Below are 25,689 nucleotides of genomic sequence, written 5' to 3'. Positions count from 1 at the left end.
TCTTCTGGGCCCCCGGTGTGCTGAACCCCCAACACTGCCCCAGGCCCTGCCTCCACTCGACCCCTTCCCCCAAGTCCTCACCCCTGCCCCACCTCTTTCCGCTCAGTTCTGCTCCCAGCCCTCTCTCCTCCCCCTCCCTCCCAGCACCTCCTGCCTGCCACAGAACAGCTGATTGTGGCAGGCAGGAGGTGCTTGGAGGGAAGGAAGGAGTTGATCGGCAAGGCCACTGACAGGTGGGAGGCGCTGGGGGGGAAAAGGGGAGCTGGGTGCCCATGCTAAAGACCCACTAATTTTCTGGAGCACCCACAGAGTCGGCACCTATGTAATTGTGGCTAACATGAGCCATCTGCACATATATCACAAAACTGTCAAGAGCGAGTCATGATATTAAAAAACCCCAGGCCACTTCCTGGTAAATGAAAAGAGCAACTCGCCCCGTTCAGCCAGGCACAGGATCACTGCTGTCTCACTCTAACAGTGGGCAGCGCCACTCATCGTGGTGAAAGCAAAGGAACTGGGACTTATGCCACAGCAAACCCAGGCCTCTAAAGAGAGGGAGGGCTTAGAACGGTCAGAGGACAATGGGTTGATCGTATTGTAGTAGAAAGCAATAATACACAGACCAGTACAGCACAGGGTCACTACATATGGATCAAATCCAAATTGGCCACGTCCACGCTTTCCAAACCCACCATGGGTGTCTGTGCGGCACGTGAGCCACGCCATGGCAGACTGAGGGTGCACGGTGTCAATCCCACTGAGATTGCAAGGGGCCTAACGAATGGTGCCTAAAGGAGCTGTCCTTAGATGGTGTGGCAGAGACCTGAGTTTCTGGTGCTGAAGGAGTAGGATTCTACCCCCAGTTCCCCAGGTGTAGATATAACAACTGTGTCTGATGTACACAGCATATGGATTATTACAGTAGCCCTACAAGCCTAGCCAGTAGTGGGAATCATTATACATGAGCAGCTCCATAAGAGAGCAGGGACAGGCATACACACAAGGCAATACCGGATGAAATGTATTAATCCTAATCTAACCCTCATCAGTTCAGTTGCACTTTATAATACAATGTCTGTAATTATGGTATTATAACACTGCAATTATAGCCCAATTATAAAATGATTTATCAACCTATAGAATTAAACCTCAAGTTATAGGATTTTGTACTAGTTACATGTACCAAACAGTGTGACTTCAGCAGTACGACAGTGAAATGGATTAAGTATGAAACGAAAGGAGTTTTAAGTAATTCAGTCATGCAGTTAACCTTCCAGTCATATAAAACACTGGTAATTAGAGGTACCACAAAGTAATTACATTATAGTTGCAGTATAACTACAGTGTAATTACAGTAACTGTATTAGACTTTTTTTAATGATTAGTTCTGTAATTAATTCCTCTTCTTGAGGCTTGGAAAACCTCACTTCTCCTCAAGTCCTCCAAACAACTCCAGCTACGTGTGCTCTGACTGCATCAAGTCTAATATCCTCCAGTTCAGGCAGGTGTCCTCCAAGCCTACAACTAAACTAAGGCCAGCTTCCAACCAGACATCTTCCAACACTTCTACAGTACTAGTGAAGGACCTTCCAACCTCTGCTTCCACATTTTCCTTCAATTCAGAGCTGCTTAGGCCTAATTAGAATCACAGCAAGGAGAAAAGGAACCAGCTTCATGCAGAATACTTGCTACCTAAGTAATGGGGATGCTCAGGGGTGTGAAATCCCCCAACATAGAAGTGGTTAGGTTGACAGAAGAGTTCTTCCGTTGACCTAACTCCCGCTGCTTGAGGATGTGGATTACCTATATTGACAGAAAAACCTTTCGGTTGCTGTAGGAACCATCTACACTAAGTCTGTAGCACCTGCAGCGTAGACATGGTCAAAGAGAGCAAAGGCTGAGAGAAGTTTCAAAGCTTCAGAACGAAATCAGTTCCCCACAGTTGTAGACAACCAGAGAACTCCCAGCATCATACATTCCAGAAAGGAGAATGTGAGAAGGCAAAGGAGGAAGGGTTAGTGCTAATCTTGAGTGAAAAGCCTTCTGGCATGCCAGTCCCACCAGGCCTGCTCTTTTCTTCCTCCAGTCCTGTCCCCAGCCCAAACCACCTAAAAGAAAGACAATCCCACTGCACATGTACACATATGCAGGCCTGTGACATTCTAAATGGAGACAGGCTCCCTGGGTAGCAGGAGGAAGACCATGAATCCTGGGGGAAAGGACAGGAATCCATCAAACCCTTCGCCCTCAAGTGATGGGTGAAACTGGTTCCTATAGCCCTAGAAGTAAAGCATCATGGGATGTTCAAGCAACATTGTACTGATAGGTATGAGCTGTGGTGGGAGGGAGGGAGAACAGAACATGCTCCTAAGGGCCACTGGTCCCATCGCTGGAGCTCAGATGATACCTGCCTTGATTATCGGAATGCCAGGAGCGTGTGGATAGCGACACTGAATATATTTGGATCACTGGAGTTTCAGATATTTGAGGAATGCAATTAACAGATGTTGGGGGGACCTGGATCTTTCAGGGGGTGTTGTAATCCCATTGTTCAAGGAGTGGAGCATGGGGGTGCCTGAGTCACGACCTTGAAGTCCACAGGTGTATCATTCCAGCCCCCCATCTTTGCCCAGTTACTTAGTTATTGGCAGTGATTTGGATGGTGGTCCTCACTGTAGTTTCTGCTGTATGTAGATGTCAGAGCTGTAAAGAGCTCAGAGCTGCTGCTCCTGCGACAGGCTGGATGGGGAGGACAGGGTTAATCCTCACTGAAGGTGTTCGGCAGGGAGATGTACAAACAGCTGTGGAAATCCCAGTCTAAGGGCTGGCTTTGAGGTTTGCATAGAAAGAATGGGAAAGAGGCAGCTGGAGACAGGGGAGTAAAACTGAGAAGGGGGAGACAGGAGATGAGGCCAATCTTGGGCAGAGCTACAGAGCTCCTGCATTTCACGCTGCTTCCTGACCCACCCAGTGTTTCACCATAACTTTACTGATCAAATGCAAGAGCTCCTCTCCTTGGTCAGGCTCTGGGCAAGTGCATGAATTCCAGAAAGCGAGAGTAGCATCTGCCATGACTATAGCACAGGGCCGGTGGCTCCCACTCTGCTCCATGCCCCGGTGCTGCTGCCCAAACACGTCCTGCAGAACTGTAATACAAAGCCATTTGCTTCTGGAAGGAAGGGGATGTTACTTTTGAAGGATGTCTAGCTTCTGTGGTGATGCGGGCGCTAAAAATGCTTAGATGGCTGGCTCAGATAGACACACGCAGAGGGAGGCAAGAGAACAAGGTCTTTGTAATCCAACAAGCACGTACCGTGAAAGGACTCTGAGCGGTTTCTCTCACCCCACCCATGCACAAACCCACCCCACCCACAAGTGAGTTGCCTTCCCCGAAATAGCAAACCTCCTGTTTGTTCTCTGAGCCCACAAGCTCCTGCATCCTGAGCACGCGGTGGCCAACACCTTTGGCTCTGGAATATTTTTACTTCCCTGAGACGGAAAGGTGAAAAAATCTGATCAGCACCACAAATGTAAAAAGGCAACAACAAAGGAAAATTCTATTCAGGGGGCAGCCAGGCTGGGCTCCTCCCTTGGGGTTACTGTCTTTTCCCCTTGGTATCACCAGAGTCTGGACCCCCTGTCCATGCATGGCAGATCCCAGCTACGCCCCTAAGTTAGAGAAGCCCCATCCCGGATGGGCTGAATTCCCTGCAAGCAGCCCTCCCTGCCCTGATGCTGGGCTGTCGGGAACAGAGGGCTGAGCCCCTCTAATATTAACCCTTTCTCTCCCCTGACACTATCATCAGACCATGATTGAGGGCTGGCTATTTTTCCTAACATAAAACAATTCCAACCCCTTCCCCAACACTGGTGCCTTTCGAATTGAAGGGCAACCCTCCTGAAATTAACCCTTTCCACCCTGCTGAGCTAGCCCTCAGTTCTAGAGTTCCTGAAATTAACCCTTTCTGTCCCCCAACAATCCTGCCCCAGTATTAAGCTCTCGGTGACTGAGGGCTAATCCAGGCTGAAATTAACCATGAACACCCCTGACTGCCCTGCCCCAGAGCTGAAGTAGCTGGGACTGAAGGCTAATCCCACCTGACATTAACTCTTCATGCCTCAGACTGCACTGCCTGTCTCTGATTGCAGGCTAATCTCCCTGGTATCAGCCTCTGCTGATCCCTGGTTGGTAGCGCTGTCCCAACAACACCCCACCTGAATGTGTAATCTGTTCCAGGCCAGTTAACTCATCTGCTTAGCTGGACCAGACAGGCTCCCCATATTACCATGCAACCCAGCATCTCATTCCCCCCACCCCACAGCACAGCCAAGCACCAGTTTATTAGCTGGACTAGGATGAAAACAGCGGCTAGCAGCTGAGCCTCATTGACCCATCCATCCATTTGTCTGTCTATCCAGGTTTTTATAAGGTTGCCTGTCACCCTGGTATCTTGGGACCTGGCTCAGGATGGCTGCTGGCATCAGTCTCCTTAGCCAGCGAGGGTGCATTGGTGGTGGTGGTGGGGGAGTTGGGCACAACCAGTGCTGCACCCCCAAAGATTGACAGTGGGGACAAGGGGGAAGGGAACAATATGGGAAATTAAATGCCCAGCAATGCAGGACAATGGAGAAACAGGCGAGGGGATGAAAGGGAAGGGGGGGGGGAAGAGGGAGAGAAGAGAAGGAAAAATGAGGGCAGAGCCAGCAGAAAAAGCCAGAGCATTTCTGCTGCTAGGTAGCCAGCACAAGGGCAGAGGCAGCTGGCAGGGCTCTGGACACCCAAACCCGTGTAGCCCCAGAACCCAGCACACACTACACAACCCAACCCCACCCAACATGCATACACACAACTCACACACATACAGGACCAACACACCCAACTCACACCCTTGGGAGAAAGAACCCCTCTCTCCCACCCCAGTTGACACCCTTCCTAGAACACTGACACAAAACTCACAGCCCTCCTGTGAAAATGCGCTCCTGCTCACACACCCCTATAATGAAAAGGGCCAAGACACACAATTGCACACCCATTCACTAAACGATCCAGCCCCGCACATTCCCACATTCCACACAAAGACCCACCACACAAACTCCTAGCCCTCCATAACACACATACACCCTGAGTAAAAAAGCAACACACACCCAACCAAAACCCCAGCACGCTCGCGGCTCACACCCATTCAATGGGCATCCTCCCCCACATATTGACACACACAGCTCACCCCATCCATCCAAACCCAGCACACACGTACAAACTTCCCAGCGGAAGGTTGCAATCCAAGGCACAGACCCCAGGCTTGCAGCTCGCCTCTTTGCTGCCGGGCAAGTGAAATAGACCAACTCCCCCTTCCCAGAGCCTGGGCACGACCAGCCCAGCCTCGCCTTCCCGTCAGTCCCGGGCCACCCCAGCCCCAGCTCTTACCTGCATCTCATTCTCGCCGCTTGTCTCTCTCGGTTAGAAATGGCATCTCCCCCGGCCCCCAAATCCACCTGCAGCGAGGCAGCTCCCCTCTCCTCGCCGAAAGGCAGCAGCACGCGCAGGCTGCGGGCTCCGTCTCGAGCCGAGCCCCCCTCCCGGGCCGAGAGCCGGGTCCAGGGTGGGGGGCGCTGGGGTCCGGGCAGCCCGCTGGGCTCTAAGGGCGAGCTGCTGTCCGCACCCCCAGCGCGGCGCCTGCAGGTGGGAAGGTGGGCTTGAGGCTCCGGGGGGAAGGGGGAGGCATCTCCTCCCTTAAACCCAGACAAAGGGGGGGGGTCGGGATAAGCGGCCCCCCCCACTGCTCCTCCTCCGCCACTCGCGCTCCGGCCCCAGCTACTGCGGGGCGGGGATGAGCCGGCGACGGAACGTAGCACTGTGGCGAAGCGAGCCTCCTCTGGGGCTGGCCCCCCGGACACACCGCGAGCGGGCGCGCCAGCTCCAGCGGGGGCGGAGAGCGGTGGGCGGGGCCCCGGAGCACTGGGCGTGGCCAGCTGAGAGCCCGGAGAGCGCCCGAGGCTGCCGGCAGGACTGGCGGAGCCAGGCTGAGCGCCCGCAATCAATAGCAGCCTCCCCTCCCACTCCAAGGCGGCGAGTGGCGGAAAAGGCAGGGTGCGGGCAGAGGCCGGCACGGCACAGCCCAGCCCAGGCAGGGGGGCTGGCTGCTTGGGGGCGATGCCATGAGACTCTTCTGCCTGGGCCAGCCCTGGCCTGCAGCTTTGCAGCGCACGTGCCCAGATCCGGGCTCTGGCACGGGCAGCTCCTGCCGGCTTGGTAGTGGCTCCCCCTCTGGGGTGGCAGGGAGGGGTGCCCTGCAGGGGCATGCTCACTCTGCCAACAGAAGATAGCAGAGGTGGGGGGTTAAAGGGGACATATCCTTTGGGAGTGGGACATTTCTCTTCACCCCTCACCTGGAAAGGGTGCTGGCTCTAGGATTCTCCCACCGTCACCTCACCAGGAGGTGCCAGCTTTTCTTGGGCACGTAGGCCAACCGCAAAGCCCATGTTCGCTAGGCTTTCTCCCTGGATTCCGGCTCCGAGACCAGCGTCCCAAGAGTTCCGGCCAGTGCTGGGCTGATATGGCTATGCCGGTCACATCGCTGGGAGCTAAGAAGTTTCATACGCTCCCGGTCCTCCTTGACAATTGACGGGCACTGTCTTATTATAGCTTCACAAGTCACCGGCCTTGTCTCTGCTTTCCAACAGAGGGTGCTAATGTGGTGTATGCACAGTCCAGCGAGGCTGTGGGGAGGCGGAGCAGAGATCAGGGAAGAACAATCAGAGGAATGAAAATGTAGGAATTGACATCTTTCAAACACCCCGATAAGATCACATGTACGAGAAACTGCCCAGCAGATCCCAGACTCTGACAAGTTCCTAAGGTGCCACAAGTCCTCCTTTTCTTTTTGCGAATACAGACTAATACAGGCTGCTACTCTGAAACCTGGACTAGAGAGGGCTCTGCTGACAGCAATGAGCAGGGCTTTGAATCTGATATGGTACCTTTCATTTATAATGGACAAATGGGTTATAACACAGGGTAGGAAAAATAATACTCAGCTCTTATATGGCACTTTTCTAGCCATAGATCTCAAAATGCTTTAGAAAGGAGGTCAATAGATCATCAGCTCTATATTACAGATGGGGAAACTGAGGCACAGAGACTTGCCCAAGGTCAGCCAAGCAGGAAATAGAACCCAGGACTCCTGAGCCCTAGTGCAGTGGTTCTCAAACTTTTTTTTCCTGTGGACCACTTGAAAATTGCTGAGGGTCTCAGCCGACCACTTAATGACCTTTCCAAATGTTGTTTGTACCGTTAGCTAACTCTTGTAAAGCGCTTTGGATAAAAGCGCTATATATAAAAAACCTTAATAATTAACATTTTTTTGTTCTACAAATAAAAGCACACAACTCATATTTTAATATCAGTAGTCTGATCTTTCTAATGCAATGGATGTGCCCTCTCTCCCCCTCCGTGGCAGCCCCCGAGCTGGGGCTGGGAAGGAGAGGGGTCTCTCCCCCACCAGAGCAGCCATAGAGCTGAGCCTGGGAAGGAGGGGGGGTCTCTTCCCCGGCAGTCACAGCCCTGGAGCTGGGGAAAGTCGCCTCTTTCTTTGGCCGCCATAGCTCTGCACGTCCCAAATTCCTCCCACTCCGTCTTCTCACCCCACTGTCCTCTCCCACCTACCCCCCATTCCCCCCAAGGCCACCCCCTCACCTTACATGTGCGTCTTCTCCAGGGTCCAGGCACCTAATTAGTGGAGCCACGCCTGCATGGCTCCACTAATTAGGTGGGTGGCCCTTCATTCTATTGTGTGTGGTTGCCCAGGTGTGCACCTTAGAGAGAACTATCTGCGGACCACCTGAATGGAGCTCGTGGACCACTCGTGGTCCACGGACCACAGTTTGAGAACCTCTGCCCTAGAGCAGTGCTCTACTAACTGGGCCCTCCTTAGCAATTATGTTCCAGCTATCTCAAAGCACTTTGCAAAAGGGAGGAATATCATTACCTCCATTTTACAGGTGAGGAAACTGAGGCACATAGAGGCTAAGTACCTGCTCCAATACCACACAGTAAGTTAGTGTCCAGGTCAGGAACAGAATCAACATCTCCTGACTCCTGGGCTCCACTGGAGCATACTGTCTCCTGACACATGTAATGGAGAATGGATTGAAGCCAGTACAACACCCTCTGCTTACAGTGGATGTGGGTGTTACATAGAATGTAGTATGCTAAGTTTGTCATTGTGAGAAATGGGGAGGCAGCCACGACAAACTAAAATGTGGGGTGGCCTTTGCCTCTGCATCAATTCCAACCCCCACTGAACCTTTCATGCTAAGCTCCCTACAGCCACGCAGCACGTTCAGACCAGCGTGAGGTTGCCTGTGGGGGCATCTCCCTTCTTCCTGCTGCGAGACGAGAGCAGCCCACTGAAGACATGGGAACAACTGATCACCAGCAGTGGGCCTATTAAAGGCAGAATCATGTCAGAGGGAGGGATCTGGGCACTGTTGTGAACTCCAAAGCTTCAGAGGTCTCAATAAGCTTCCAGGTTTTGGCTTCTTAACTGGAACCAAATGTCCAAACGTTCTGATTTTTGTCCATTGCTACATTTAAAAAGAATGGGTTTCAGTGGACATAGCAATGCCCTCTGCTTATATGCCCTCTGCTAGAATGTCTTATTATAACAATATTAATGGATTTGTCTAATGATGTCTCTTCCATACGAGGCAGTTTTCTCCAGCGATAATGGATACAAACTTTGTTTCTAATGTGCACTTTCACTTCCTGTTCCCCTCCAGAAGAGCTCTTTGGGGATCTTTACCATTCTGCTTTCCCTCTGCCCTGTAACAATCCCCAGTCACAGCAACCTTCCGTCCAGCCAAAGAGGGGCAGAGGCAGGGAAGCTGCATTCAGAATCCATTACCACTGCCCATTGCACTGGCCAACAAAGTTGCTTGCCAGGCTACCCAACTCCCACTTGGGCCTCTAGATGGGGCCTGGATGGCTATTTCTGCCTGCAGAAGCTTTCGATAATCATCTGGCCTTAATCCACAAGCCATGTAAGTGAGCCACTGATGGATATGGGAAAGGGCTAAGATTCCCAGACAGTGAGGTGCTCCACACAGGCTTCCCTCAAGCAAACGCAAACAAAGTGACTGTTTGGGGCCCTGCCCTTATGAGGGCTCTGTGCCATTGTGCAACAACTTGCAATCTTACCTGCTGACCCAGACTCCTCCTTTGACATTGGGACCAGAGTGGAAATGAATCCCGGCACCAGTCCCATCTCCAGTGTGACAGGAGGGGAGGCTGAGCACTCCTTCCAGCAGCCGAGTCAGAGGTTACCACCTCAATCCTCCCTCAACTAACTTAGGTCCCTGCAAATTGTAAGGCGTTCCCTGGTTGGCTCCCAGGAAGAATGGGCTGAGCCTTATTGCCCAGGAGTCACCCTCAGACCCAGCATAGATAGAGATTGTTATCCTCCTGTGTGTTCCCAAAGGATCCCTGCAAACTGAAATGAAATAAACAAAGGGAAGAAGACAAGACTTGCCAGACTAGGTTTAAATCACCTATAATAACTTCAGTTATTTCTGCTCAGAGCTCTGTGCCCTTACATACACACACACACTCCTCTTACATATGATCCACCCTCTTTGGATATTACAGATGATAAATATAAGAATACAGATCAAATGAAGCACAGATGTGCTCGCTATACCAAAGATCACCATTGCAGTATATACAGTATGTGCATGCACACACAACCCTTTCACTTTTGAGGTCAAGGGATCTTCAATGCCGTCTTTTTCAGTGGGTCTCAGATCTTTACACAAGATCAACATCTATTACTATTATTATTATCATGCATATTTAAACAGCACCACAAATGTAAATGGCCCTTTACAAACATGGACAAAGCATGCTTCCGGTTCCAAAGAGCTGACAATCTGAATTATGCAAGCCAAGCAAACCCATGGCAAACAACAGTTTAGAGTGCCAGCTCTTCAGGGTGGGAAAAAAGTCTGATATTTGCTTTACAAGCCCCATTGAAATGGATGGCATGGTATTGTATTTTCTACAGAGCAGTATGAGACCTATGTAGAGAAGACACCACCTAATTCATCTTGATCCACCAAAAGATGTAATATGCGCACCCTGTATATATATTACCAGGATGATACTGTTGCTAGCAGATGACCAAGACAATACTGTATTTTACCACCATCATTTGCTCCTATGGTGCTTCCAAGTTGGGGGTGGGGCTGACTTGTCTTGCACAGCTCAGAACATGCTGTTGGCGCCTAACACATCTTTAATAGTAATGACAACACTTCTGAGAGAGGGGGTCTGGGGCTTCGTAATGAGAAGAGGCAGGTTTTAGGAGGTAAGATACTTTGGAGCATAAACAGAAATAGGATATGTGCGTATTTGTAATTTAGAAATGTGTTGGCGAGAGAGGGATAGAAAGAGAGTCGGGGTGGGAGGGGGGTACGGTGTCAGGGAAATGAGATCAATGGGGATGCATGGAGCATCCTGCATCAATGCTTTTGACCTGCCAAACTTGAGACAAAATGCTCCCCCGCCCCGGCCTCACAATATTAGCACTGGAAACTGGAAATGATGTGGGATCAATTGCCTTTGCATAAATCCCATTTTTCTACAACTTCAGTCTAGCGATTTTCCTAATGACTCTGGCGTTGATAAAATAACACAGCAGGAAAAGCAAGAAAACATACATGAGGGATGGAGGTAAATTTGAATCTAAAAACAATCTATCCTCTATCCTGCTCTTGCTCAGATGGGTGGGGATTTTACTGCTGACACGAGTGGTAGCAGGATCAGGCCCCTAATGAGGAAGCGTGGGCCGGAAGCTGAGAGGATGTAGTCTGAAACTCACTGAGACACATACCAAGGCAGCCTCACTCCATGCCTCAACACTGCCCACTAGGTGGCAGTGTTAAGGAGTAGAGTGAATCATTGTGGAGGCTGAGTGAAGGGACTGGCTTTGTTGTTAACCCATGATCAGCACAGAGTGGTTGATGGAGGTCCCTTTGTTTAGCAGCTCCCCTTTCTCAGGGAACGCTCTGAAGTCCCACAGGCAAGGCCTGTAGGGAGCTACTTAGGCTAGCCTGTACTTATTGCAAAGGTCCACCAGGGGAGTTCACGAGACCTGCAGCAGGTGAGTTGTTGCTAGGAGTTGTGGCCAAAACAGCAGGTGAGTTGTGGCCAAAACTTCAACACCTCATTTCTCCATGGGATTGGCATGGGGGTGCACATGACATCTGTCCAGCCACGGAAATGCAAATAATCCACACCACAGTGAATAGCCTGGCTTTGCTGCAGTTAGACCCATCCTGTATCATAGAAGCCAAATCAGCTTATCTGGCCTTTATTTTCCCACACATATGTAAATAGCACCCAAGTCCTCCCCTTCAAAGCCACCCATTATTGCTAGGTGAGGCAAAGTTCCAGAGCTTGGGAAATTGGGTTCAGCTCAGAGATGCAATGGTGAGTTCAGAAGCCAGTTATCCAAACTATCTGAAACAACTGAGCTCTGCAGAGCTGGCCTGGAAATTTCTGCTGAGGTTCCCTCTGCTTCCAGACAGGCTGGAAATACCTTGAAAATAGCTTCTTTCTCATGGCATTTCAGCACTTCTGGTCCAGATCCAGAGCTGGCCATAGGTCCCCGTACTTTGAGGGCTCTATAGTCCCATGCAGGCTCTGCAGCTCAGGGGTCAGACCTACTTCTCCCTCCAGATGTGTTGTGAGAAACCATTTTCCCCTTTAGCACCAGGACATGTCATGGCCTGAGTCTCTCCTTGGGCAGCTTGGGCCTCACACATCACAGGGCCATCATTGTCCATGACACGGCTAGGGATAGCTGGGAGAAAACGAGGTGGTGAAAAGCGAAAACAATTTTGTAACTCTTCTGCCAGGTGGTTAACTACAGCAAGAAGGGCTGGGTTGAGTATGTCTATGCTTGATGAGCAACAAAACTGGCTCAAGCCCCCACCTGGATCTTTGGAAAAATAAGTAAATCCTCCTCCAATTTGCCCTTAGCAGGCAGAACACCCTGTACCCGCCCACCTGTACACATTCTCAAAACAAGGGGATATTTATTAGGGAATCTAGGAAAATTCAGCAACACTATAACATTCAGATAAGGATTAAAGGCCTCTGTAAATCTGCAGGAGACCATTCTCCTCCCTCCCCACCAGTCTCTCTGAATGGCCATCAGGCAGGAGTTCCCTGGCCACGTCAATCCACCCACTGCAAATCCCACTCACAGTTCAGATTGCTGAATGGCAGTAGTCCAGCTGCTAAGGGCAATTCTCTCTGAAGATCCAGATCCAGCACTGCTGAAGCTGTTTGCCTAGTCCCACCCTGAGGCACCACCAACTGACCCAGCTTTATGATTCAGCTTAATTTAAGTGCTGGATAGGGAGGGACCTCACTGAAACTGTCCCAGCTCTGTTACTGCCCCATGGGTCTCTGCTGGGGAACCCACCCTGCTCTGTCTCCGCTGAGAAGTCCTCTCTGTGTCATAGGATCCTCAGGAGGGGGAAGCCAAGAGGATCTAGGACCTTGGGGCAGAGTCCTTGCTACCTGGAGATGTACTTCCTACCACAAGAAGAGAACGCCTTCCTTCTCTCTGCCTTGGAGTTCAGATTTCATGTCCCTACCAAAGTCTAAGGCCATGTCTGCACTAGCAAGCTTACAGTGGCACAGCTGTACCGATGCCGCTGTGAGATTGCTCATGTAGCCGCTCCATGCCAATGGGAGAGAGCTTTCCCATCGACATCATAAAACTGCCTCCATGAGTGGCGGTTGCTATATCAGCGAGAGAAGCTCTCCTGCCGACATAGTGCTGTGCACACTACCACTTAGGCCGGAGAAACTTATGTCACTCAGGGGGGTGAGTGACAGAAGTTTTGTCAAAATAAGTGATAGCATAGACATGGCCTTAGTCTAGATCAGTTAGGGTGATTTCCAAGTGTGACTGGTGCCATTGTGGGTATGTAACATATGTCAATGAGACACTCTATAGACATTATTTTCCTTTCCAACAACTCAGGGTGCAGAGTGCTCCTTCCATTCTGAAGCTTTCGACTACAGGCTTACAGGTTAACAAGGTAGTTACCCACATTTTCCAGCTCTCGGAGGCTGGAGGGTTCAGGTCTATTCAGGTCTAATGTAGCTATTCATGATGAGGTCAGATGATTTACCCACCCCTAAAGCTGGGGATGATGTTCAGACCTAGGGTTTGGTTTGTCGTGTTGAATCCTATGTACCAGGGCCAGACCTGAAGTTCAATCCCTCCTCCCCGCTTCCACCTCACAGCCTAGTGTCATTTGGATGCAGGGTTTCAGTTCAGGCCCATCTCTGAATGCTAATCCTAGCACTGGCCTAACCCCACAGAGTGCATCGATCCTGGTAGGAGCCAACCCTCTCCAGCAAGGAGGTGCGGATGCTGGGGGAGGGAGGTAAATACTGTCTGTATCACAGCAGGTTATCATTAGCATCACCTCCAGCCAGGCTTCCTCTTTTAGATTATGCTGATATTGTGGGTATGGTTGCTTTGATTACTGAACTGTCAGAGCCAGACGTCAGGGGTGACGTGGGGGGAATCTGACTGGAGAGAGCTGGAACGGGCTAAGCTGGAGAGATACGAACTCAGGCTAGCCCGTGCCCAGGAGCAGGAGGTGCTTGGAGTGTCGCTCACCTGCTGGGTGCCAGGCTGGGATGAGCAGACAGGCTGTTCCCATGATGGATGGTTGGAGCAGTCGGGGAAGCAGAGCTGGGAGCAGCTTAGGAAGGGAGCAGCCCAGGGAAAGGTCAGGCCCCTCTCATGCCAGCTGGTGACAAGAGTACGGTGAACTAGCTCCCCAGGCGAGTGTGTCTCCTGACAGCCCCTGATGTGATACAGAGCACAACCAGCCTGGCCCACAACATGCAATTACACTGCGCCCTGCTTGTAACCTGCCGCAATGCCCAGAGCCTGGGCTCCCCCACAGCTCACAGTGAGCCTACTCATAGTCTGTGGCAATGCCCAACATCCACGCCAAGCTTTACCCATAGCTCATGTGCTGGCTGAACACCAGGAAATAAGGAAAAAAGAAATGGGGGTTATACATGGCAGCACACAACTAGCGGTGTCCAAGTATCCTACCCATAATCTATGGCAGCACCCGATGCCCTCACTGAGCCCTGTCAGTAACCCATGATAACATCCAACTCCTCCAACAAGCCCTGCTGGTATCCCACGGTAACACCCGATTCCTCCAACAAGCCCCGCTGGTAACCCACAGTAACCCCCAACAAGCCCTGCCGGTAACCCATGGTAACACCCGACTCGCCCTGACGGTAACCCATGGTAACACCCGACTCCTCCAATAATCCCTGCTAGTAACCCACGGTAACCCCCGATGAGCCCCACCGGTAAGCCACGGTAACCTCCAACACCCCCAATGAGCCATGCTGGTAAACCACGGTAACCCCCGACACCTCCAACAAGCCCTGCCGGTAACCCCCAGTAACACCCGACTCCTCCAACAAGCCAACCCACGGTAACCTCCAACGAGCCCTGCTGGTAACCCATTATAACTCGTGATGCTTCCAACAAGCCCTGCTGGTTACCCACAGTAACACCCAACATCCCCAAGAAGCCTCACATGTACCAGTGGCAGTGCCCTATGGGCCCCGTCTGTAATCCATGGCAGCACCTGATGCCTGTGCTGAGCCCTGTGCAATATCCCTGGCAGCAACTGATACTAACAAGTCACCTGTAATCCAGGCCCTAGTCTGATACTGACAACAAGCCCTGTGTAACCCTGGCAGCACCCAATGAGCCCCACCCAGAATCTTCAACAGTGCCTGACGAGCCCCACTTGTCCCCCAGAGCAGCACGTCTCACACACCTTACCACGGTAGGACGATGGCTCATCGCATTGGTACTGCGGGGAGGACGAGAACAGATCTCACACTGGGAGAAATTGCTGGCCAGTTTCAATGACTCGCAGGTGACTGTGCTGCTGCTTTTTGGAAGTGACTTCCAGACGGAGCTAGAAAACCCTCAGCCATATCAGGCTGAGGTCTGTAGGCTGAGAGGACCCTCACCACTGTCGATATCCCCCACCCCGCATCAATGTCATAAAAGCAGGGAGTTATTAAAGGGTTAATTCTTAGTGACACCTCCCAATGTCCCGCTTTTGGTACGTATTCCACACTTGGTGGCATACAGAGCAGCCAGGGTTAACACACCTGGCAGGCCCCATGCAGATCATAACTCGATCCCATGGAAGTGCCACATGCAGACAGTGCTGGGTCTAGTTCCCGGCAGGAGGAAGCAGTGCCATAGCTCTCCAGAAAAAAGGGGGCTCTTATGTTTCTGAGAAAAATATACATAATATATAAAGGTCTGTGTTAGACTTAATGAGGCGCAATTACCCACAATCCCCACACATCTGCTCATGCCTCAAACAGCAGCCCAATGTTTCAAGAACAGGGTTTTCTTTCTCCAAATGCAGTTGATTCTGAAGAGGGCTGCTTGGAAAACTGCTGTGGGCCAGACTCGGATCCCATTACTCCTGCTGCATGTGTTGCCTTTCTTCAGGAGCAGTCCCAGAAGAGCGAGGTGCTGCTAAACCAGAGTGAGGATATCAGAACCTGGCCCTCAGCAAATAAACACGAGAGATCAGTGGGTTCCCACTGGCGGGGCAATACTTGTTAGCGTTGCAGGGGGAGGGTGGGAAAGTGCATGAATCCCAAAAGCTTCATGAGCTTTAGAACTTATTCATGTTTAACTCTGTCCTGGGAACTTGTTATTCATTTATTCTCCTCTCTCAAAATGTTTCAGTTGTCCAATCCAGGAGGAGAACCAATACCATGTGGTTCACCTGGCCAACAGCACACCACCAAAGACAAACAGCGAATGAGCGGGTCAAATTATTCCATGAATCCTTCATGGATACACTGGAAGAGAATGATAATCCATTCAAGCCAGCTAAAAAGGGCTAGTTTTGTAATGCCTGATACTGGAAACAAATAGTTCATCCAACTTGATAGTTATGACCCCAGGTATAGCATTATGAGGCAAGGGAGCTGGGTACACCCATGACACCTTATCCAAAACATACCCAACTCCTCCACTCCCCCACTGTAGTTGGCCAATATTGTGCATGCATCACTAGGAAATGATAAATTTAGCATGAGCAAGGCTAATCTGGTAGCACTCTCACCTCCAAGCCAAGCCTGGATTCAGGCCTGGGCCTAAAGATGATCCTGTGAGCCTGGGACAGGGAGGGCAGCACGGCTTTGGCGGAGACATTAAATGGTGGTCTGCATTTGCCTTATGTCACAGCACCGTCCATGCAAGGAACTCCAAAGGGTCTTTCCAAGTCATAGTTGACCCCAAAACACCGCTATGAGGTAGGCATTAGCTTTTCCTCTGCACAGAAAGGGGATTCACTCACCCTTTCCTCTTGACTTACTAGCATTTGTTGTGGGAAAGAGGAACTAGCATCTGCAACTCTTACCTGCCTGCTGTACTCCTCCTTCAGGGTTATCAGATTAAAGGGCCATCCCTTCTATGAGCCTGGGACACATTGGGAAGTGCAGTTCCTGAGGTTGGGGGAGGGTAGAGAGGCTGTTGGTGCTTCTCCAGCCCAACCCATCTGGCTCACCCCCCCCGCCCACTACGAGAAATCACTGAAGTGACAGCTGGCCATTATAGCTGTACTTCCAAGCTCTGGCATCATGTCCCAATCTTGTTCTAGCCCAGAGGTGGGCAAACTACAGCCCGCAGGCCACATCCAGCCTGCGGGACCCTCCTGCCCGGCCCCTGAACTCCTGGCCCAGGAGGCTAGCCCCTGGCCCCTCACCTGCTATTCCCCCTGCCCCGCAGCCTCAGCTCACTGCGCTGCCAGAGCAATGCTCTGGGTGGCGGGGCTGCGAGCTCTTGCTGGGCAGCGCAGCTGCAGAGCCGTGGCCTGACCCAGTGCTCTGTGCTGTGCGGTGGTGTGGCTGGCTCCAGCTGGGTTGCACAGCTGCCTGCCCTGGTGCTCTGGGCAGCATGGCTGTAGCGGCTCCAGCCACCGGTGCTCCAGGCATCGCGGGAAGGGGGCAGGGAGCAGGGGGGTTGGATAGAGGGCAGGGGAGTTCGGGGTGGTGGTCAGGGGGGTGGGAGTGTGGATAGGGGTCAGGGTGGTCAGAGGGCAGGGAACAGGGGGGTTGAATGGGGACGGGGTCCCGGAGGGGGCAGTCAGGAAGGGGTTGGATGGGACGGTGGGGGGCAATCAGGGGCAGGGAGCCTGGGGGCGGTCAGGGAACGGGGGGGGGGGGGGGGTTGGATGCGGCAGGAGTCCCGGGGGGGCTGGCAGGGGGCAAGAAGTGTGGGGGGGGTCAGATAGGGGTTGGCCACGCCTGGCTGATTGGGGAGGCAAAGCCTCCCGTAACCAGCCCTCCGTACAATTTTGGAAACCCGATGTGGCCTTCAGGCCAAAAGGTTTGCCCGCCCCTGGTCTAGCCCCATGGTGCACAGGAGGCCACAGAGCTTAACCCTGGGCAAGTTTTAAGGTAGGTACCCAAGTTTTTAACCTCTCATTGTTTGCCTCCTCTTTAGAAGCTGACCTTGGAGTTGAGGGCTTCTCCCCAAGACAGGGGCTCTACCTCTTTGTCACTGAGGGTTACAGGAATTCAGGTGAGACTGGGCTGTTCCAGGCACAGGCAGTGTCCTCGTTTTGGTAGGAAGCGGGAGAAAGGAATTTCCTCACCCAGATTAAATCCAAACTCTGAAGGACGGCGGGAGCTGCTGAGACCTCCACATTCATGTGCCATCCCCCTTTGAGCAGGGGCTGTCCTGGCCTTGGACTGGTACCTTCCTGGCTGTTTCCCAATGAGTCCCTCTCTCTCTCTCTCACACACACACACACACACACAGAGGAATCCCATGGTGGTTTGGAAAGGGCCAAGTTGGCAGGAGCTGGATGGATTTTAATTATTCCCATTATTATTATAATTCCTTTTCTTTTAAATTTTCACACATTTCTCGGAACATGCTGGGCTGAGGAAACATCTACAAATACCAGGCTCAGATAGCATGCGCTGTGCCTTGCAGCTATGCAGGCTCCCACCCTCAGAACTTGGAAATCTGAGGAGAACGTTGCCTCTGCAGCCTGCCTCCTTCTCCTCTTCTCCTTTGTCACTGGGGGTGGGGGCCTGAGCGTCAGCTCGGCTGGCTGGGACTCAGCAATGGAGGCGGCATTGCATTAACCATGGCCTGAAATTACAAGTCTGAGCCAGCAGGCCACGAGTCCTGACTTGTGTATGACATGAACTAGAAGAGCAAGCTGTCCACCAAAGAGTACTGTAACCCACTGGCTGCCAGGCTGCTCTGCCCAGGCAAGCAAGTAGGCCGGGGTGTTGTGATACTGGATATGGAGGTGGCAGGGATAGCAAAGGTTGCCTCGTGTACTCGCATATCAATAGCACCTGGTCTACAATGAGGTGTTTGCCAGAGGACTTTGCAAAGATGAGTGTTTCAGATTAAGGACTCCCTGCTTGTGCATTTTTCGGCCATGTCACCCGACATGTGATCACATAAACACCATGTGTTTGATTCTGAATCCTTTCTATGAAAACAAAACGACCCAACGTTTTTTTGGCTTTGCTATAGTGAACGCTGTCTCCTAGAATCCTAGAACCACAGGGTCAGAAGGGACCACGAGGGTCATCTAGTCTAACCCCCTGTTAAGATGCAGGGGTTTTTTTGTGTCTAAAAGGCGCAAAACCAACTCCAGTAGGGTATCCCTCCCTCTCCATCATCCAGTCCCTGCTCACTGGTGCTCTCGAAGGAGGAGGCTGGGAGGGTAGGAAAAGTAAAGGACAACCTATAAATTTGGGTGTCCAAAATCATAGAGGAGCGAATCCAAAATCGTGGCAGGCATTAAGGCAGATTGATATCTCTAATGAAGGTATCCACCCCTCACACTCTGAATGGTATAGTGCCACCCTAACAGACAGAGGCTGCCCAGGCAGAGAGATTTACCTGCACCTTTTCCTCGCTACCCTTCGGTCAGGAGTTGTTGATGACATGACTTCCACATTGCTCACAGATTCTGGTATGGCGTTTTTTTCCATCCCATCCCAGTTCAGAAGCCTGTTTAGATGTGGCCACATCCACCCCACACTTCATGTATTCCATCATAGGAACCAGGTGCTCCTGCCACATTACGAAAGGTATTCCAGGGCTCATCATAGCCAGATGGTCCAATGAAGATACCACTTCAGCAGCCTAGTCAAAGACCAATGCTGTTGTATCTTATTTCACTAGGAGGGTGGTGAAGCCCTGGAATGGGTTACCTAGGAGGTGGTGGAATCTCCATCCTTAGAGGTTTTTAAGGCCCGGCTTGACAAAGCCCTGGCTGGGATGATTTAGATGGTGTTAGTCCTGCTTTGAGCAGGGGATTGGACTAGATGACCTCCTGAGGTCTCTTCCAACCCTAATATTCTATGATTCTGTCTCAACCCTGGTAATTCTGCCCACCTAAATTCAGTAGAGTGTCAATCACAGGCAGTATTCTCCTTCACTCCTGCCCAAAGCTGGTAGGCAGCGAAGAAATGCATTGTTAAGCAGCTGTTGTTTTTCATCTCCGATGGGGGTGGCAGGCGGGGTGGGATGAAAATTGCAGTGGAAGATAATCTGATTGTTATCACCTCCCCATGTCCATCTGGACAAATACCAACGCCCCATAGGAGCCCAGTGAGTCAGTCCAATGGCTTCCCATCGCCTACTGGAGTGAATCCAACTACTGTATTGTATGGCTTCTCCTCTTATTTAAATCAAGGGTCATTATCAAATATTACAATAAAGCTAATACATCATTCCCCATGCCCCCTTTAATGGGTCCCTGCCTTGGTGATCTGTGCAATCTGGAAAATTATGGGATAATGTAGGAAGATCCTTTGGCTAACCACTATGGACTCTAGGATATCACCCCTGGGAGGGATATTTGCTTTCATTGCTCGGATAATTGTATTTTGTTATGCCAGTGGTGATATGACTCGAATAGAAAATTAGACAAGAGGTGAAAACAAAAGAGGAACACCCACCACAAAGCTCTCTCCTCTCCTTCCCACTCTTCTCCAACACGACGCAAGGGTGTCAATCAGAGCACCTTTTGGGATGTGTATTAGGGGCTGGAGTGTGACCGGGACTCAGTGCATCCAGATTACCCAACGGCTGGCCTGAATGCCCAATGTCAGGTGCACAAAATCTGACATACTTCAAACGGGAATTCAGCAGATGCCCAAGTGTCTGGGACCAAGGCCTTAATTATGAAAGAAACAGCAGCGGAAGGAAATGGCATATGCTAATGCAAGCCTCTCTCTGCTGCTCAATGGATAGACAGAACATACAGTCAGTCAAACTGGCCAACAACATGCTGCATGAGGGTCTGGGGAGAAAAGCTCCATTAAATTCTTAAGCTCACTGACACACATACAGAAGGTATGAATAACATCTCAGTAAGATCTCAGTGTCTATTGTAGCCCACATGCAGTAGATGAAAGATAATTTCTGGTACAAGAAAGTTATGAGAGTGACAGCTTTTTAACTGCACAGCGTAAGAACAGGAACCGTGCAATGGGACAAAGGAGCAATGATTAAAGTTCTGAGCAAAAAGAGAAGAGGGCTGGGGATTAGAACAAATGTGTTGAGAACATCAAAATCATATCACATGCTAATGCCCTAAATGAAAGGACCGTGCTGGATGGGGAAGGATTAGAAGCTGGTAAAAGAAATGTCTCACTGGGGCAGCTAACAAGTGCCCAGTGGCTGAGGGAAAGAGCAAAGAGTTGATTGGGGCTGGAGAGTTAACGCTGGAATTAAAGAGCCTCCTCACCTGTCTGTTTATAAGAGGTGTGGCTTCCACCGGTCACAGCTGGTCAGAGATGTGGGCACAAAGCCCAGCTGATGGAGCAAGAGCTGGCTGTGGGTGGCCATCCTGATTATCACTACAAAAGATTTTTCTCCTGCTGATAATAGCCCACCTTAATTGATTGGTCTCGTTAAGAGTTGGTATGGCAACCCCCATTTTTTCATGTTCTTTATGTGTATATATCTATATCTATCTATCTCTTCCTACTGTATTTTCCACTGCATGCATCTGATGAAGTGGGCTTTAGCCCATGAAAGCGTATGCTCAAATAAATTTGTTAGTCTCTAGGGTGCCACAAGTTCTCCTCGTTCTTTCTGCTCAGAGGAGGAGAATGGGTGGGAACAAAGCAAGGCCGGAAGGCTGAGAAGAGGCAGAAGTGAAAATGTGACCGTGACGAGGGGAAGGACTGGGAGGCAGGCTCCTGTTGTAGGGCTTGTCTAGAAATTAGCTTTCTCTCTAAGGGCCAACACCACCCCCATGGCCCAGCCATAGTGGCTGAGCTGGCATGTAGAAAAATCCTTCTCCCTAGCTACTGGAGCTGCTCCACAGCCACTTTGTGGCGGCTACTGGCTGGAGTAACCTAGGAGGCCACAGAACAACCCCTGTGCAGTGGGAGGTCTGGACAACCCACCTCGTGGCTTAGCCTCAGATCCCACTATCTCCACACTATCTGCCACCGTACAGGCAAACCCCCTGGAGCTGGCTCCATTCCAGAGAGGGGTGCAAACCTTCTGAGGACCCCCTCTTTGATCCAATATGTCTTATGCTTCTGGGGGAGCTATGGCCTGCGCCAAAAGGGGCTGGATTTGCCCATGAGTGAGGAAACCAGAGGAGCAGTAGCCCTCGAGCTGGTACAGGCCACTCCCTGGACCTTTGCTGTTGTGACCAGAGACTGAGCCTGGCCACTTTCCCCATCCTGCTTCCTGCCAAAATCCACAGGCTTTGCTGGGCAAAAGAACAGCAGCCGCAACCATCATGGACTCCCGCAGGGCCCAGGATGTAGGATTTTTGCTGTGCCCCGGGGGAGCCAGGAGATCCTGCCAAATATATGGAGAGGCTGGCCTGGAGCCCCTCTGAAAAGGGATGTTCATAGAATTTGCTGGGAAGTTCCTGTGGCTGCCATCTTGGGAGCAGAGCCAAGGTGGGGCTTTGTGCTGCTCAGAATCCAGGATTAAGGGTGTCAGCTGCTTGTTAATATCAGATCTTGCTCTGAGCAGGTGTGAACCTGTGAATCCAGCTGAGCAGCTGGCTCTCCTCCTAATGGACTCATCAAAGGCACTGAAGAGAGGTGGGGGGATGGGAAGGTTGGGTCGCTGTTATGGCTAAAAGATAGGATTTGGCACCAGAAAAATTTGGGATCAGATCTGGCTGTGCCACTGACTTGCTAAGTCACAGACCCTTTCCATGCCTCAGTTTCCTATCTGTAGAATGGGGATATTCCCATGTCTCACTTTCCAGGGCATGTTGTGAGGCTACACCCATGAACAGTTGCAAGGCACTTTCAGATCCTTACAATAAATCTTAGTAATAACCATAGTTATTGTTACTTCACACACAGACATGCTCACTTAATACACACTGCACATGTAAACAGCTGCTTAGTGACATTTGCATGCCCAATTACACCTGTAGATCATTGATTCACATGCACAACGGGAGAGCAATTTTAAAAAAAGGAGTCTGCTTTGTACTTTCTTTCTCGCAGCCACCTCGGTGAAATCCACAGGGGCAATACGAAGAGCAGCAGCCCCTTCCTGTAGAGCCAACCCTTGCCCAGGCAGCCCCCAAAGCTTGCTCTGGAGCATGCTGCTAATGTTCATGCCTGCACAGCAGCAGACAGGGAGTTAGCACCTCGCTTAACTTCCCTGCAGGGGTAGGGCAGGATTGGTAGCTGAAGGGCCCAGCAGCAACTCACTGGGAATTCTGGGAGAAACCTCACCTCCTGGGAGCCAGAAAGGGGAGAGTCTCTGGGTAGCCAGAGCCCTGCTTTGGGGGTGGGGGGGGGGGGCTGTAGCCTGTATTGGACCTTTGTTTTTTGATTTCTGTTGATGTAAAAACATGTTATTGCCTTTTTCTGCTACAGCTGGGGAAGCCTAAAACCTGAATAATGCTCTGGGAGAAACCCCACTGGGGAAAAGGTTTATTGCTATGGTTGGGCTAGATTAGTTCACTCTGCCAGCACTCAGCCTCTGCCTAGGCACCTCAATCCCAGCCCAAGGCATCCCCTGCTATCCCAGTGTGCCAACACCCCAGCTCCGACAGTGCACCTTAATCCCAGCCCAAGGTACCCCTGCTATCCCAATGGGTGAACACCTCCGCTCTGCAGTGCACCTCAATCCTAGCCCCAGGCATCCCCTGCTATCCCAGTGTGCCAACACCCCAGCTCTGCAGTGCACCTCAATCCCAGCCCAAGGCATCCCCTGTTATCCCAATGCTCTATTGCCCAGAGCTGCGTATGCACCTCAATCCCAACCCAAGGTATACCCTACTATCCCCAATGTGCCATCCCCGCAACTCTGCCAGTATATTTCAGTCCCAACCCAACGTATCCCAGAGCAACAATACCCCACTCCCTAAATCTGCCCATGTACCTCAATCCTAACGTGTCAACTCTCCTTCCCCTAGCTCTGCCAATGCATCTCATGCTCTGACCTGCAGCATTTCTTCTTCTTTCACTCCTGGGGCCCCAGACAGGTCTACCAAGGCACCACACTCCTAACCTGTAGCATCCCTTAACAAAGGCTAGGTGCTTCGGATGGTGTATGGGCATGGTTTCCACTTATAGTGCTGAGCTCCCAGATTCAAATCAGAGTTCAAAGCCCAGCAGGTAGAAACAAAACTCAGCAAGTGACTTGTTGGTGTAGGGGTAAGATTAGGGTGAAAACTATGCTGGGTTCTAATCCCTGCTCATGACTTGGTGATGGATGGGATGGTAATGGGGTGCAGTGGATTCCTCATCATTTGAAGACTTTATTTACATCAAGACTGGATCTCTTTCAAGAAGATCTGCTCTAGCCCAGCTGGAAGTTATCGGCTTAATACGGGGGAATTCAGTGCACTGTGTTATCCAGGAGGTCAGACTAGCTGATCAGAATGGTTCCTTCTGGCCTTAAAATCTATTGCACTCCTTGGGCATGCCCACAGCATCACCCCTTGTTCTTTCAGGTCTGGGACTCAAAACGGAGCACTGCCTATCGCACCTTGGTCTAGAGGTGCAGCGTTCTCTGTTATTACACACCCAGGGACCTCACCTGGCTCAGCTATTAAACCACAACCCTGGCTGTTCCAGGTTTCCCTCTTTGGCACAAAGACTGGCTTTTTTGGTTTTGGGGTTTTTTTTTGCTCTATAGGCTCAAGAGCCCATTTGCTGCTGACATTCTCCAAAGGCAGCAGGGGCAGTTCAAACACACCCTCTTCCCCCTTCAGGAGCAGCCCACGGCTGACCTGCTCCATTGTCCTGCACATTGTGCCCTGCATAGGCGAGGCAGGTTCAACTGCGGCCGGCACTCTCCCCTGTAACTATCACCTTCTTTAACGACCCTAAAACCCAGCTGTAACACTCACTGTTTGCTTAGCCCCTGTCATAAGTGACTGGCACCTTTCCAAAAAGGATTAAAAGCAGGGAGTGAGAAACATAAAAGCTCGTGTAATTATGTGCAAAAAGCCCCTCAATAATTTATAGAGGGAGAGAGTAAATATCTTTGTGTGTTATTCAAGTGTAACTCATTGTCCTGTTTGGCTAATACCCAGAGAGCACGCATCACGGACTTTATCCAGGAGGCTGTTTTGTCTTTAATACCTTTCATAAATTACTGAATTTATAAAGAGGAAACCAGGTGTCATGTCACTCCTATAAAGAGCTCAATAGCTAAAACTAACGAAGGTAGAGACCAACGGCCTCCTCCCCCGGCCTTGTTTTTCTGCCCTCTGGCTGTTACTGCCAGCATACATGGCATGAGGGGTCCCAGGGTGAGGAAGGCAAAGGGGTTGCCAAAAAATAAGTCCCAGAGAGTGTGTCTGGCCCATGACAGCTGGCTCGGGCCAAGGGGCTGTTTAACTATAGTGGAGACATTCGGGCTTGGGCTGCAACCCACTTCGTAGGGTCCCAGAGCCTGGGCCCCAGCCCAAGCCTGAAAATACACTGCAGTTAAAGAGCCCCTTAGCCTGAGCTCTGTGAGCCTGGGCCAGCTGCAGGTTTTTAATGGCAGTGCAGATGTACTCAGAAAGTCTATGGTGGTGGGCTGTACCACAAACCCCTGAGACAAGGTCCCAGTTGAACAGAGGGTTCCTGAGAGCCCTCTGGAGCTGTCTACAGAGCCTGCATGCAGGAGCTAGCTGAACGAGGGCAATGCTGGGTTAAGGCACCCATCCATACTAGGGTCAATGTCTGTTGACACAGACTTCTTGTGTGACCTTGACCAAGTCACGTACTTTCCTCTGTACCTCCGTTCTCCATGGATATGATACTTCCTGACTTCTCAGCTGTGTTGGAAGGAGCGATTCTGAGATGCTCTGGTACCACAGAGCACTCGGCTGCTGCTGCAGAATAAAGCCATCACCAGGTACTGTTTACATTTCTGGTGAGTGATTTAAGAAAACAAGAGAGGACAAACTGAATCATTGGCATTTTGGCCCATCTGGCTAAACCTCAGTAAAAGGCCCCGGCTGGGCCAGAATCTCTTTGAGTCATTTGTCCTTTTCTGTTTGCTTAAATAATTCAACAGCAAAGTAAATATTCCTTGTTGAGCTCTTATTTCTGAGGTTCTATTGGTATAT

General features: G+C 51.0%; 1 protein-coding gene across 5 annotated transcripts in view; it reads right to left on the bottom strand.

Annotated features, from left to right (window-relative positions):
* LINGO1 (leucine rich repeat and Ig domain containing 1) overlaps positions 1-25,689 on the bottom strand; it is a 471,260-nt gene that overhangs the window by 52,968 nt on the left and 392,603 nt on the right. The window contains exon 1 of one of the 5 annotated variants that reach the window (XM_084642160.1): positions 5,426-5,945. The exons of the other annotated variants lie outside the window; for them this stretch is intronic. Coding sequence (XP_084498286.1) covers positions 5,426-5,431 — 6 coding nt within the window. The 5' untranslated portion in view covers positions 5,432-5,945. Of the gene's footprint in view, positions 1-5,425; positions 5,946-25,689 lie in introns of those variants that run through there. 5 annotated transcript variants of the gene reach the window in all.

Source organism: Lepidochelys olivacea (genome assembly GCF_965140295.1).
Source record: "Lepidochelys olivacea isolate rLepOli2 genome assembly, chromosome: 10".
NCBI lineage: Eukaryota > Metazoa > Chordata > Testudines > Cheloniidae > Lepidochelys > Lepidochelys olivacea.
This window is presented reverse-complemented; position numbering and strand designations above follow the sequence as displayed.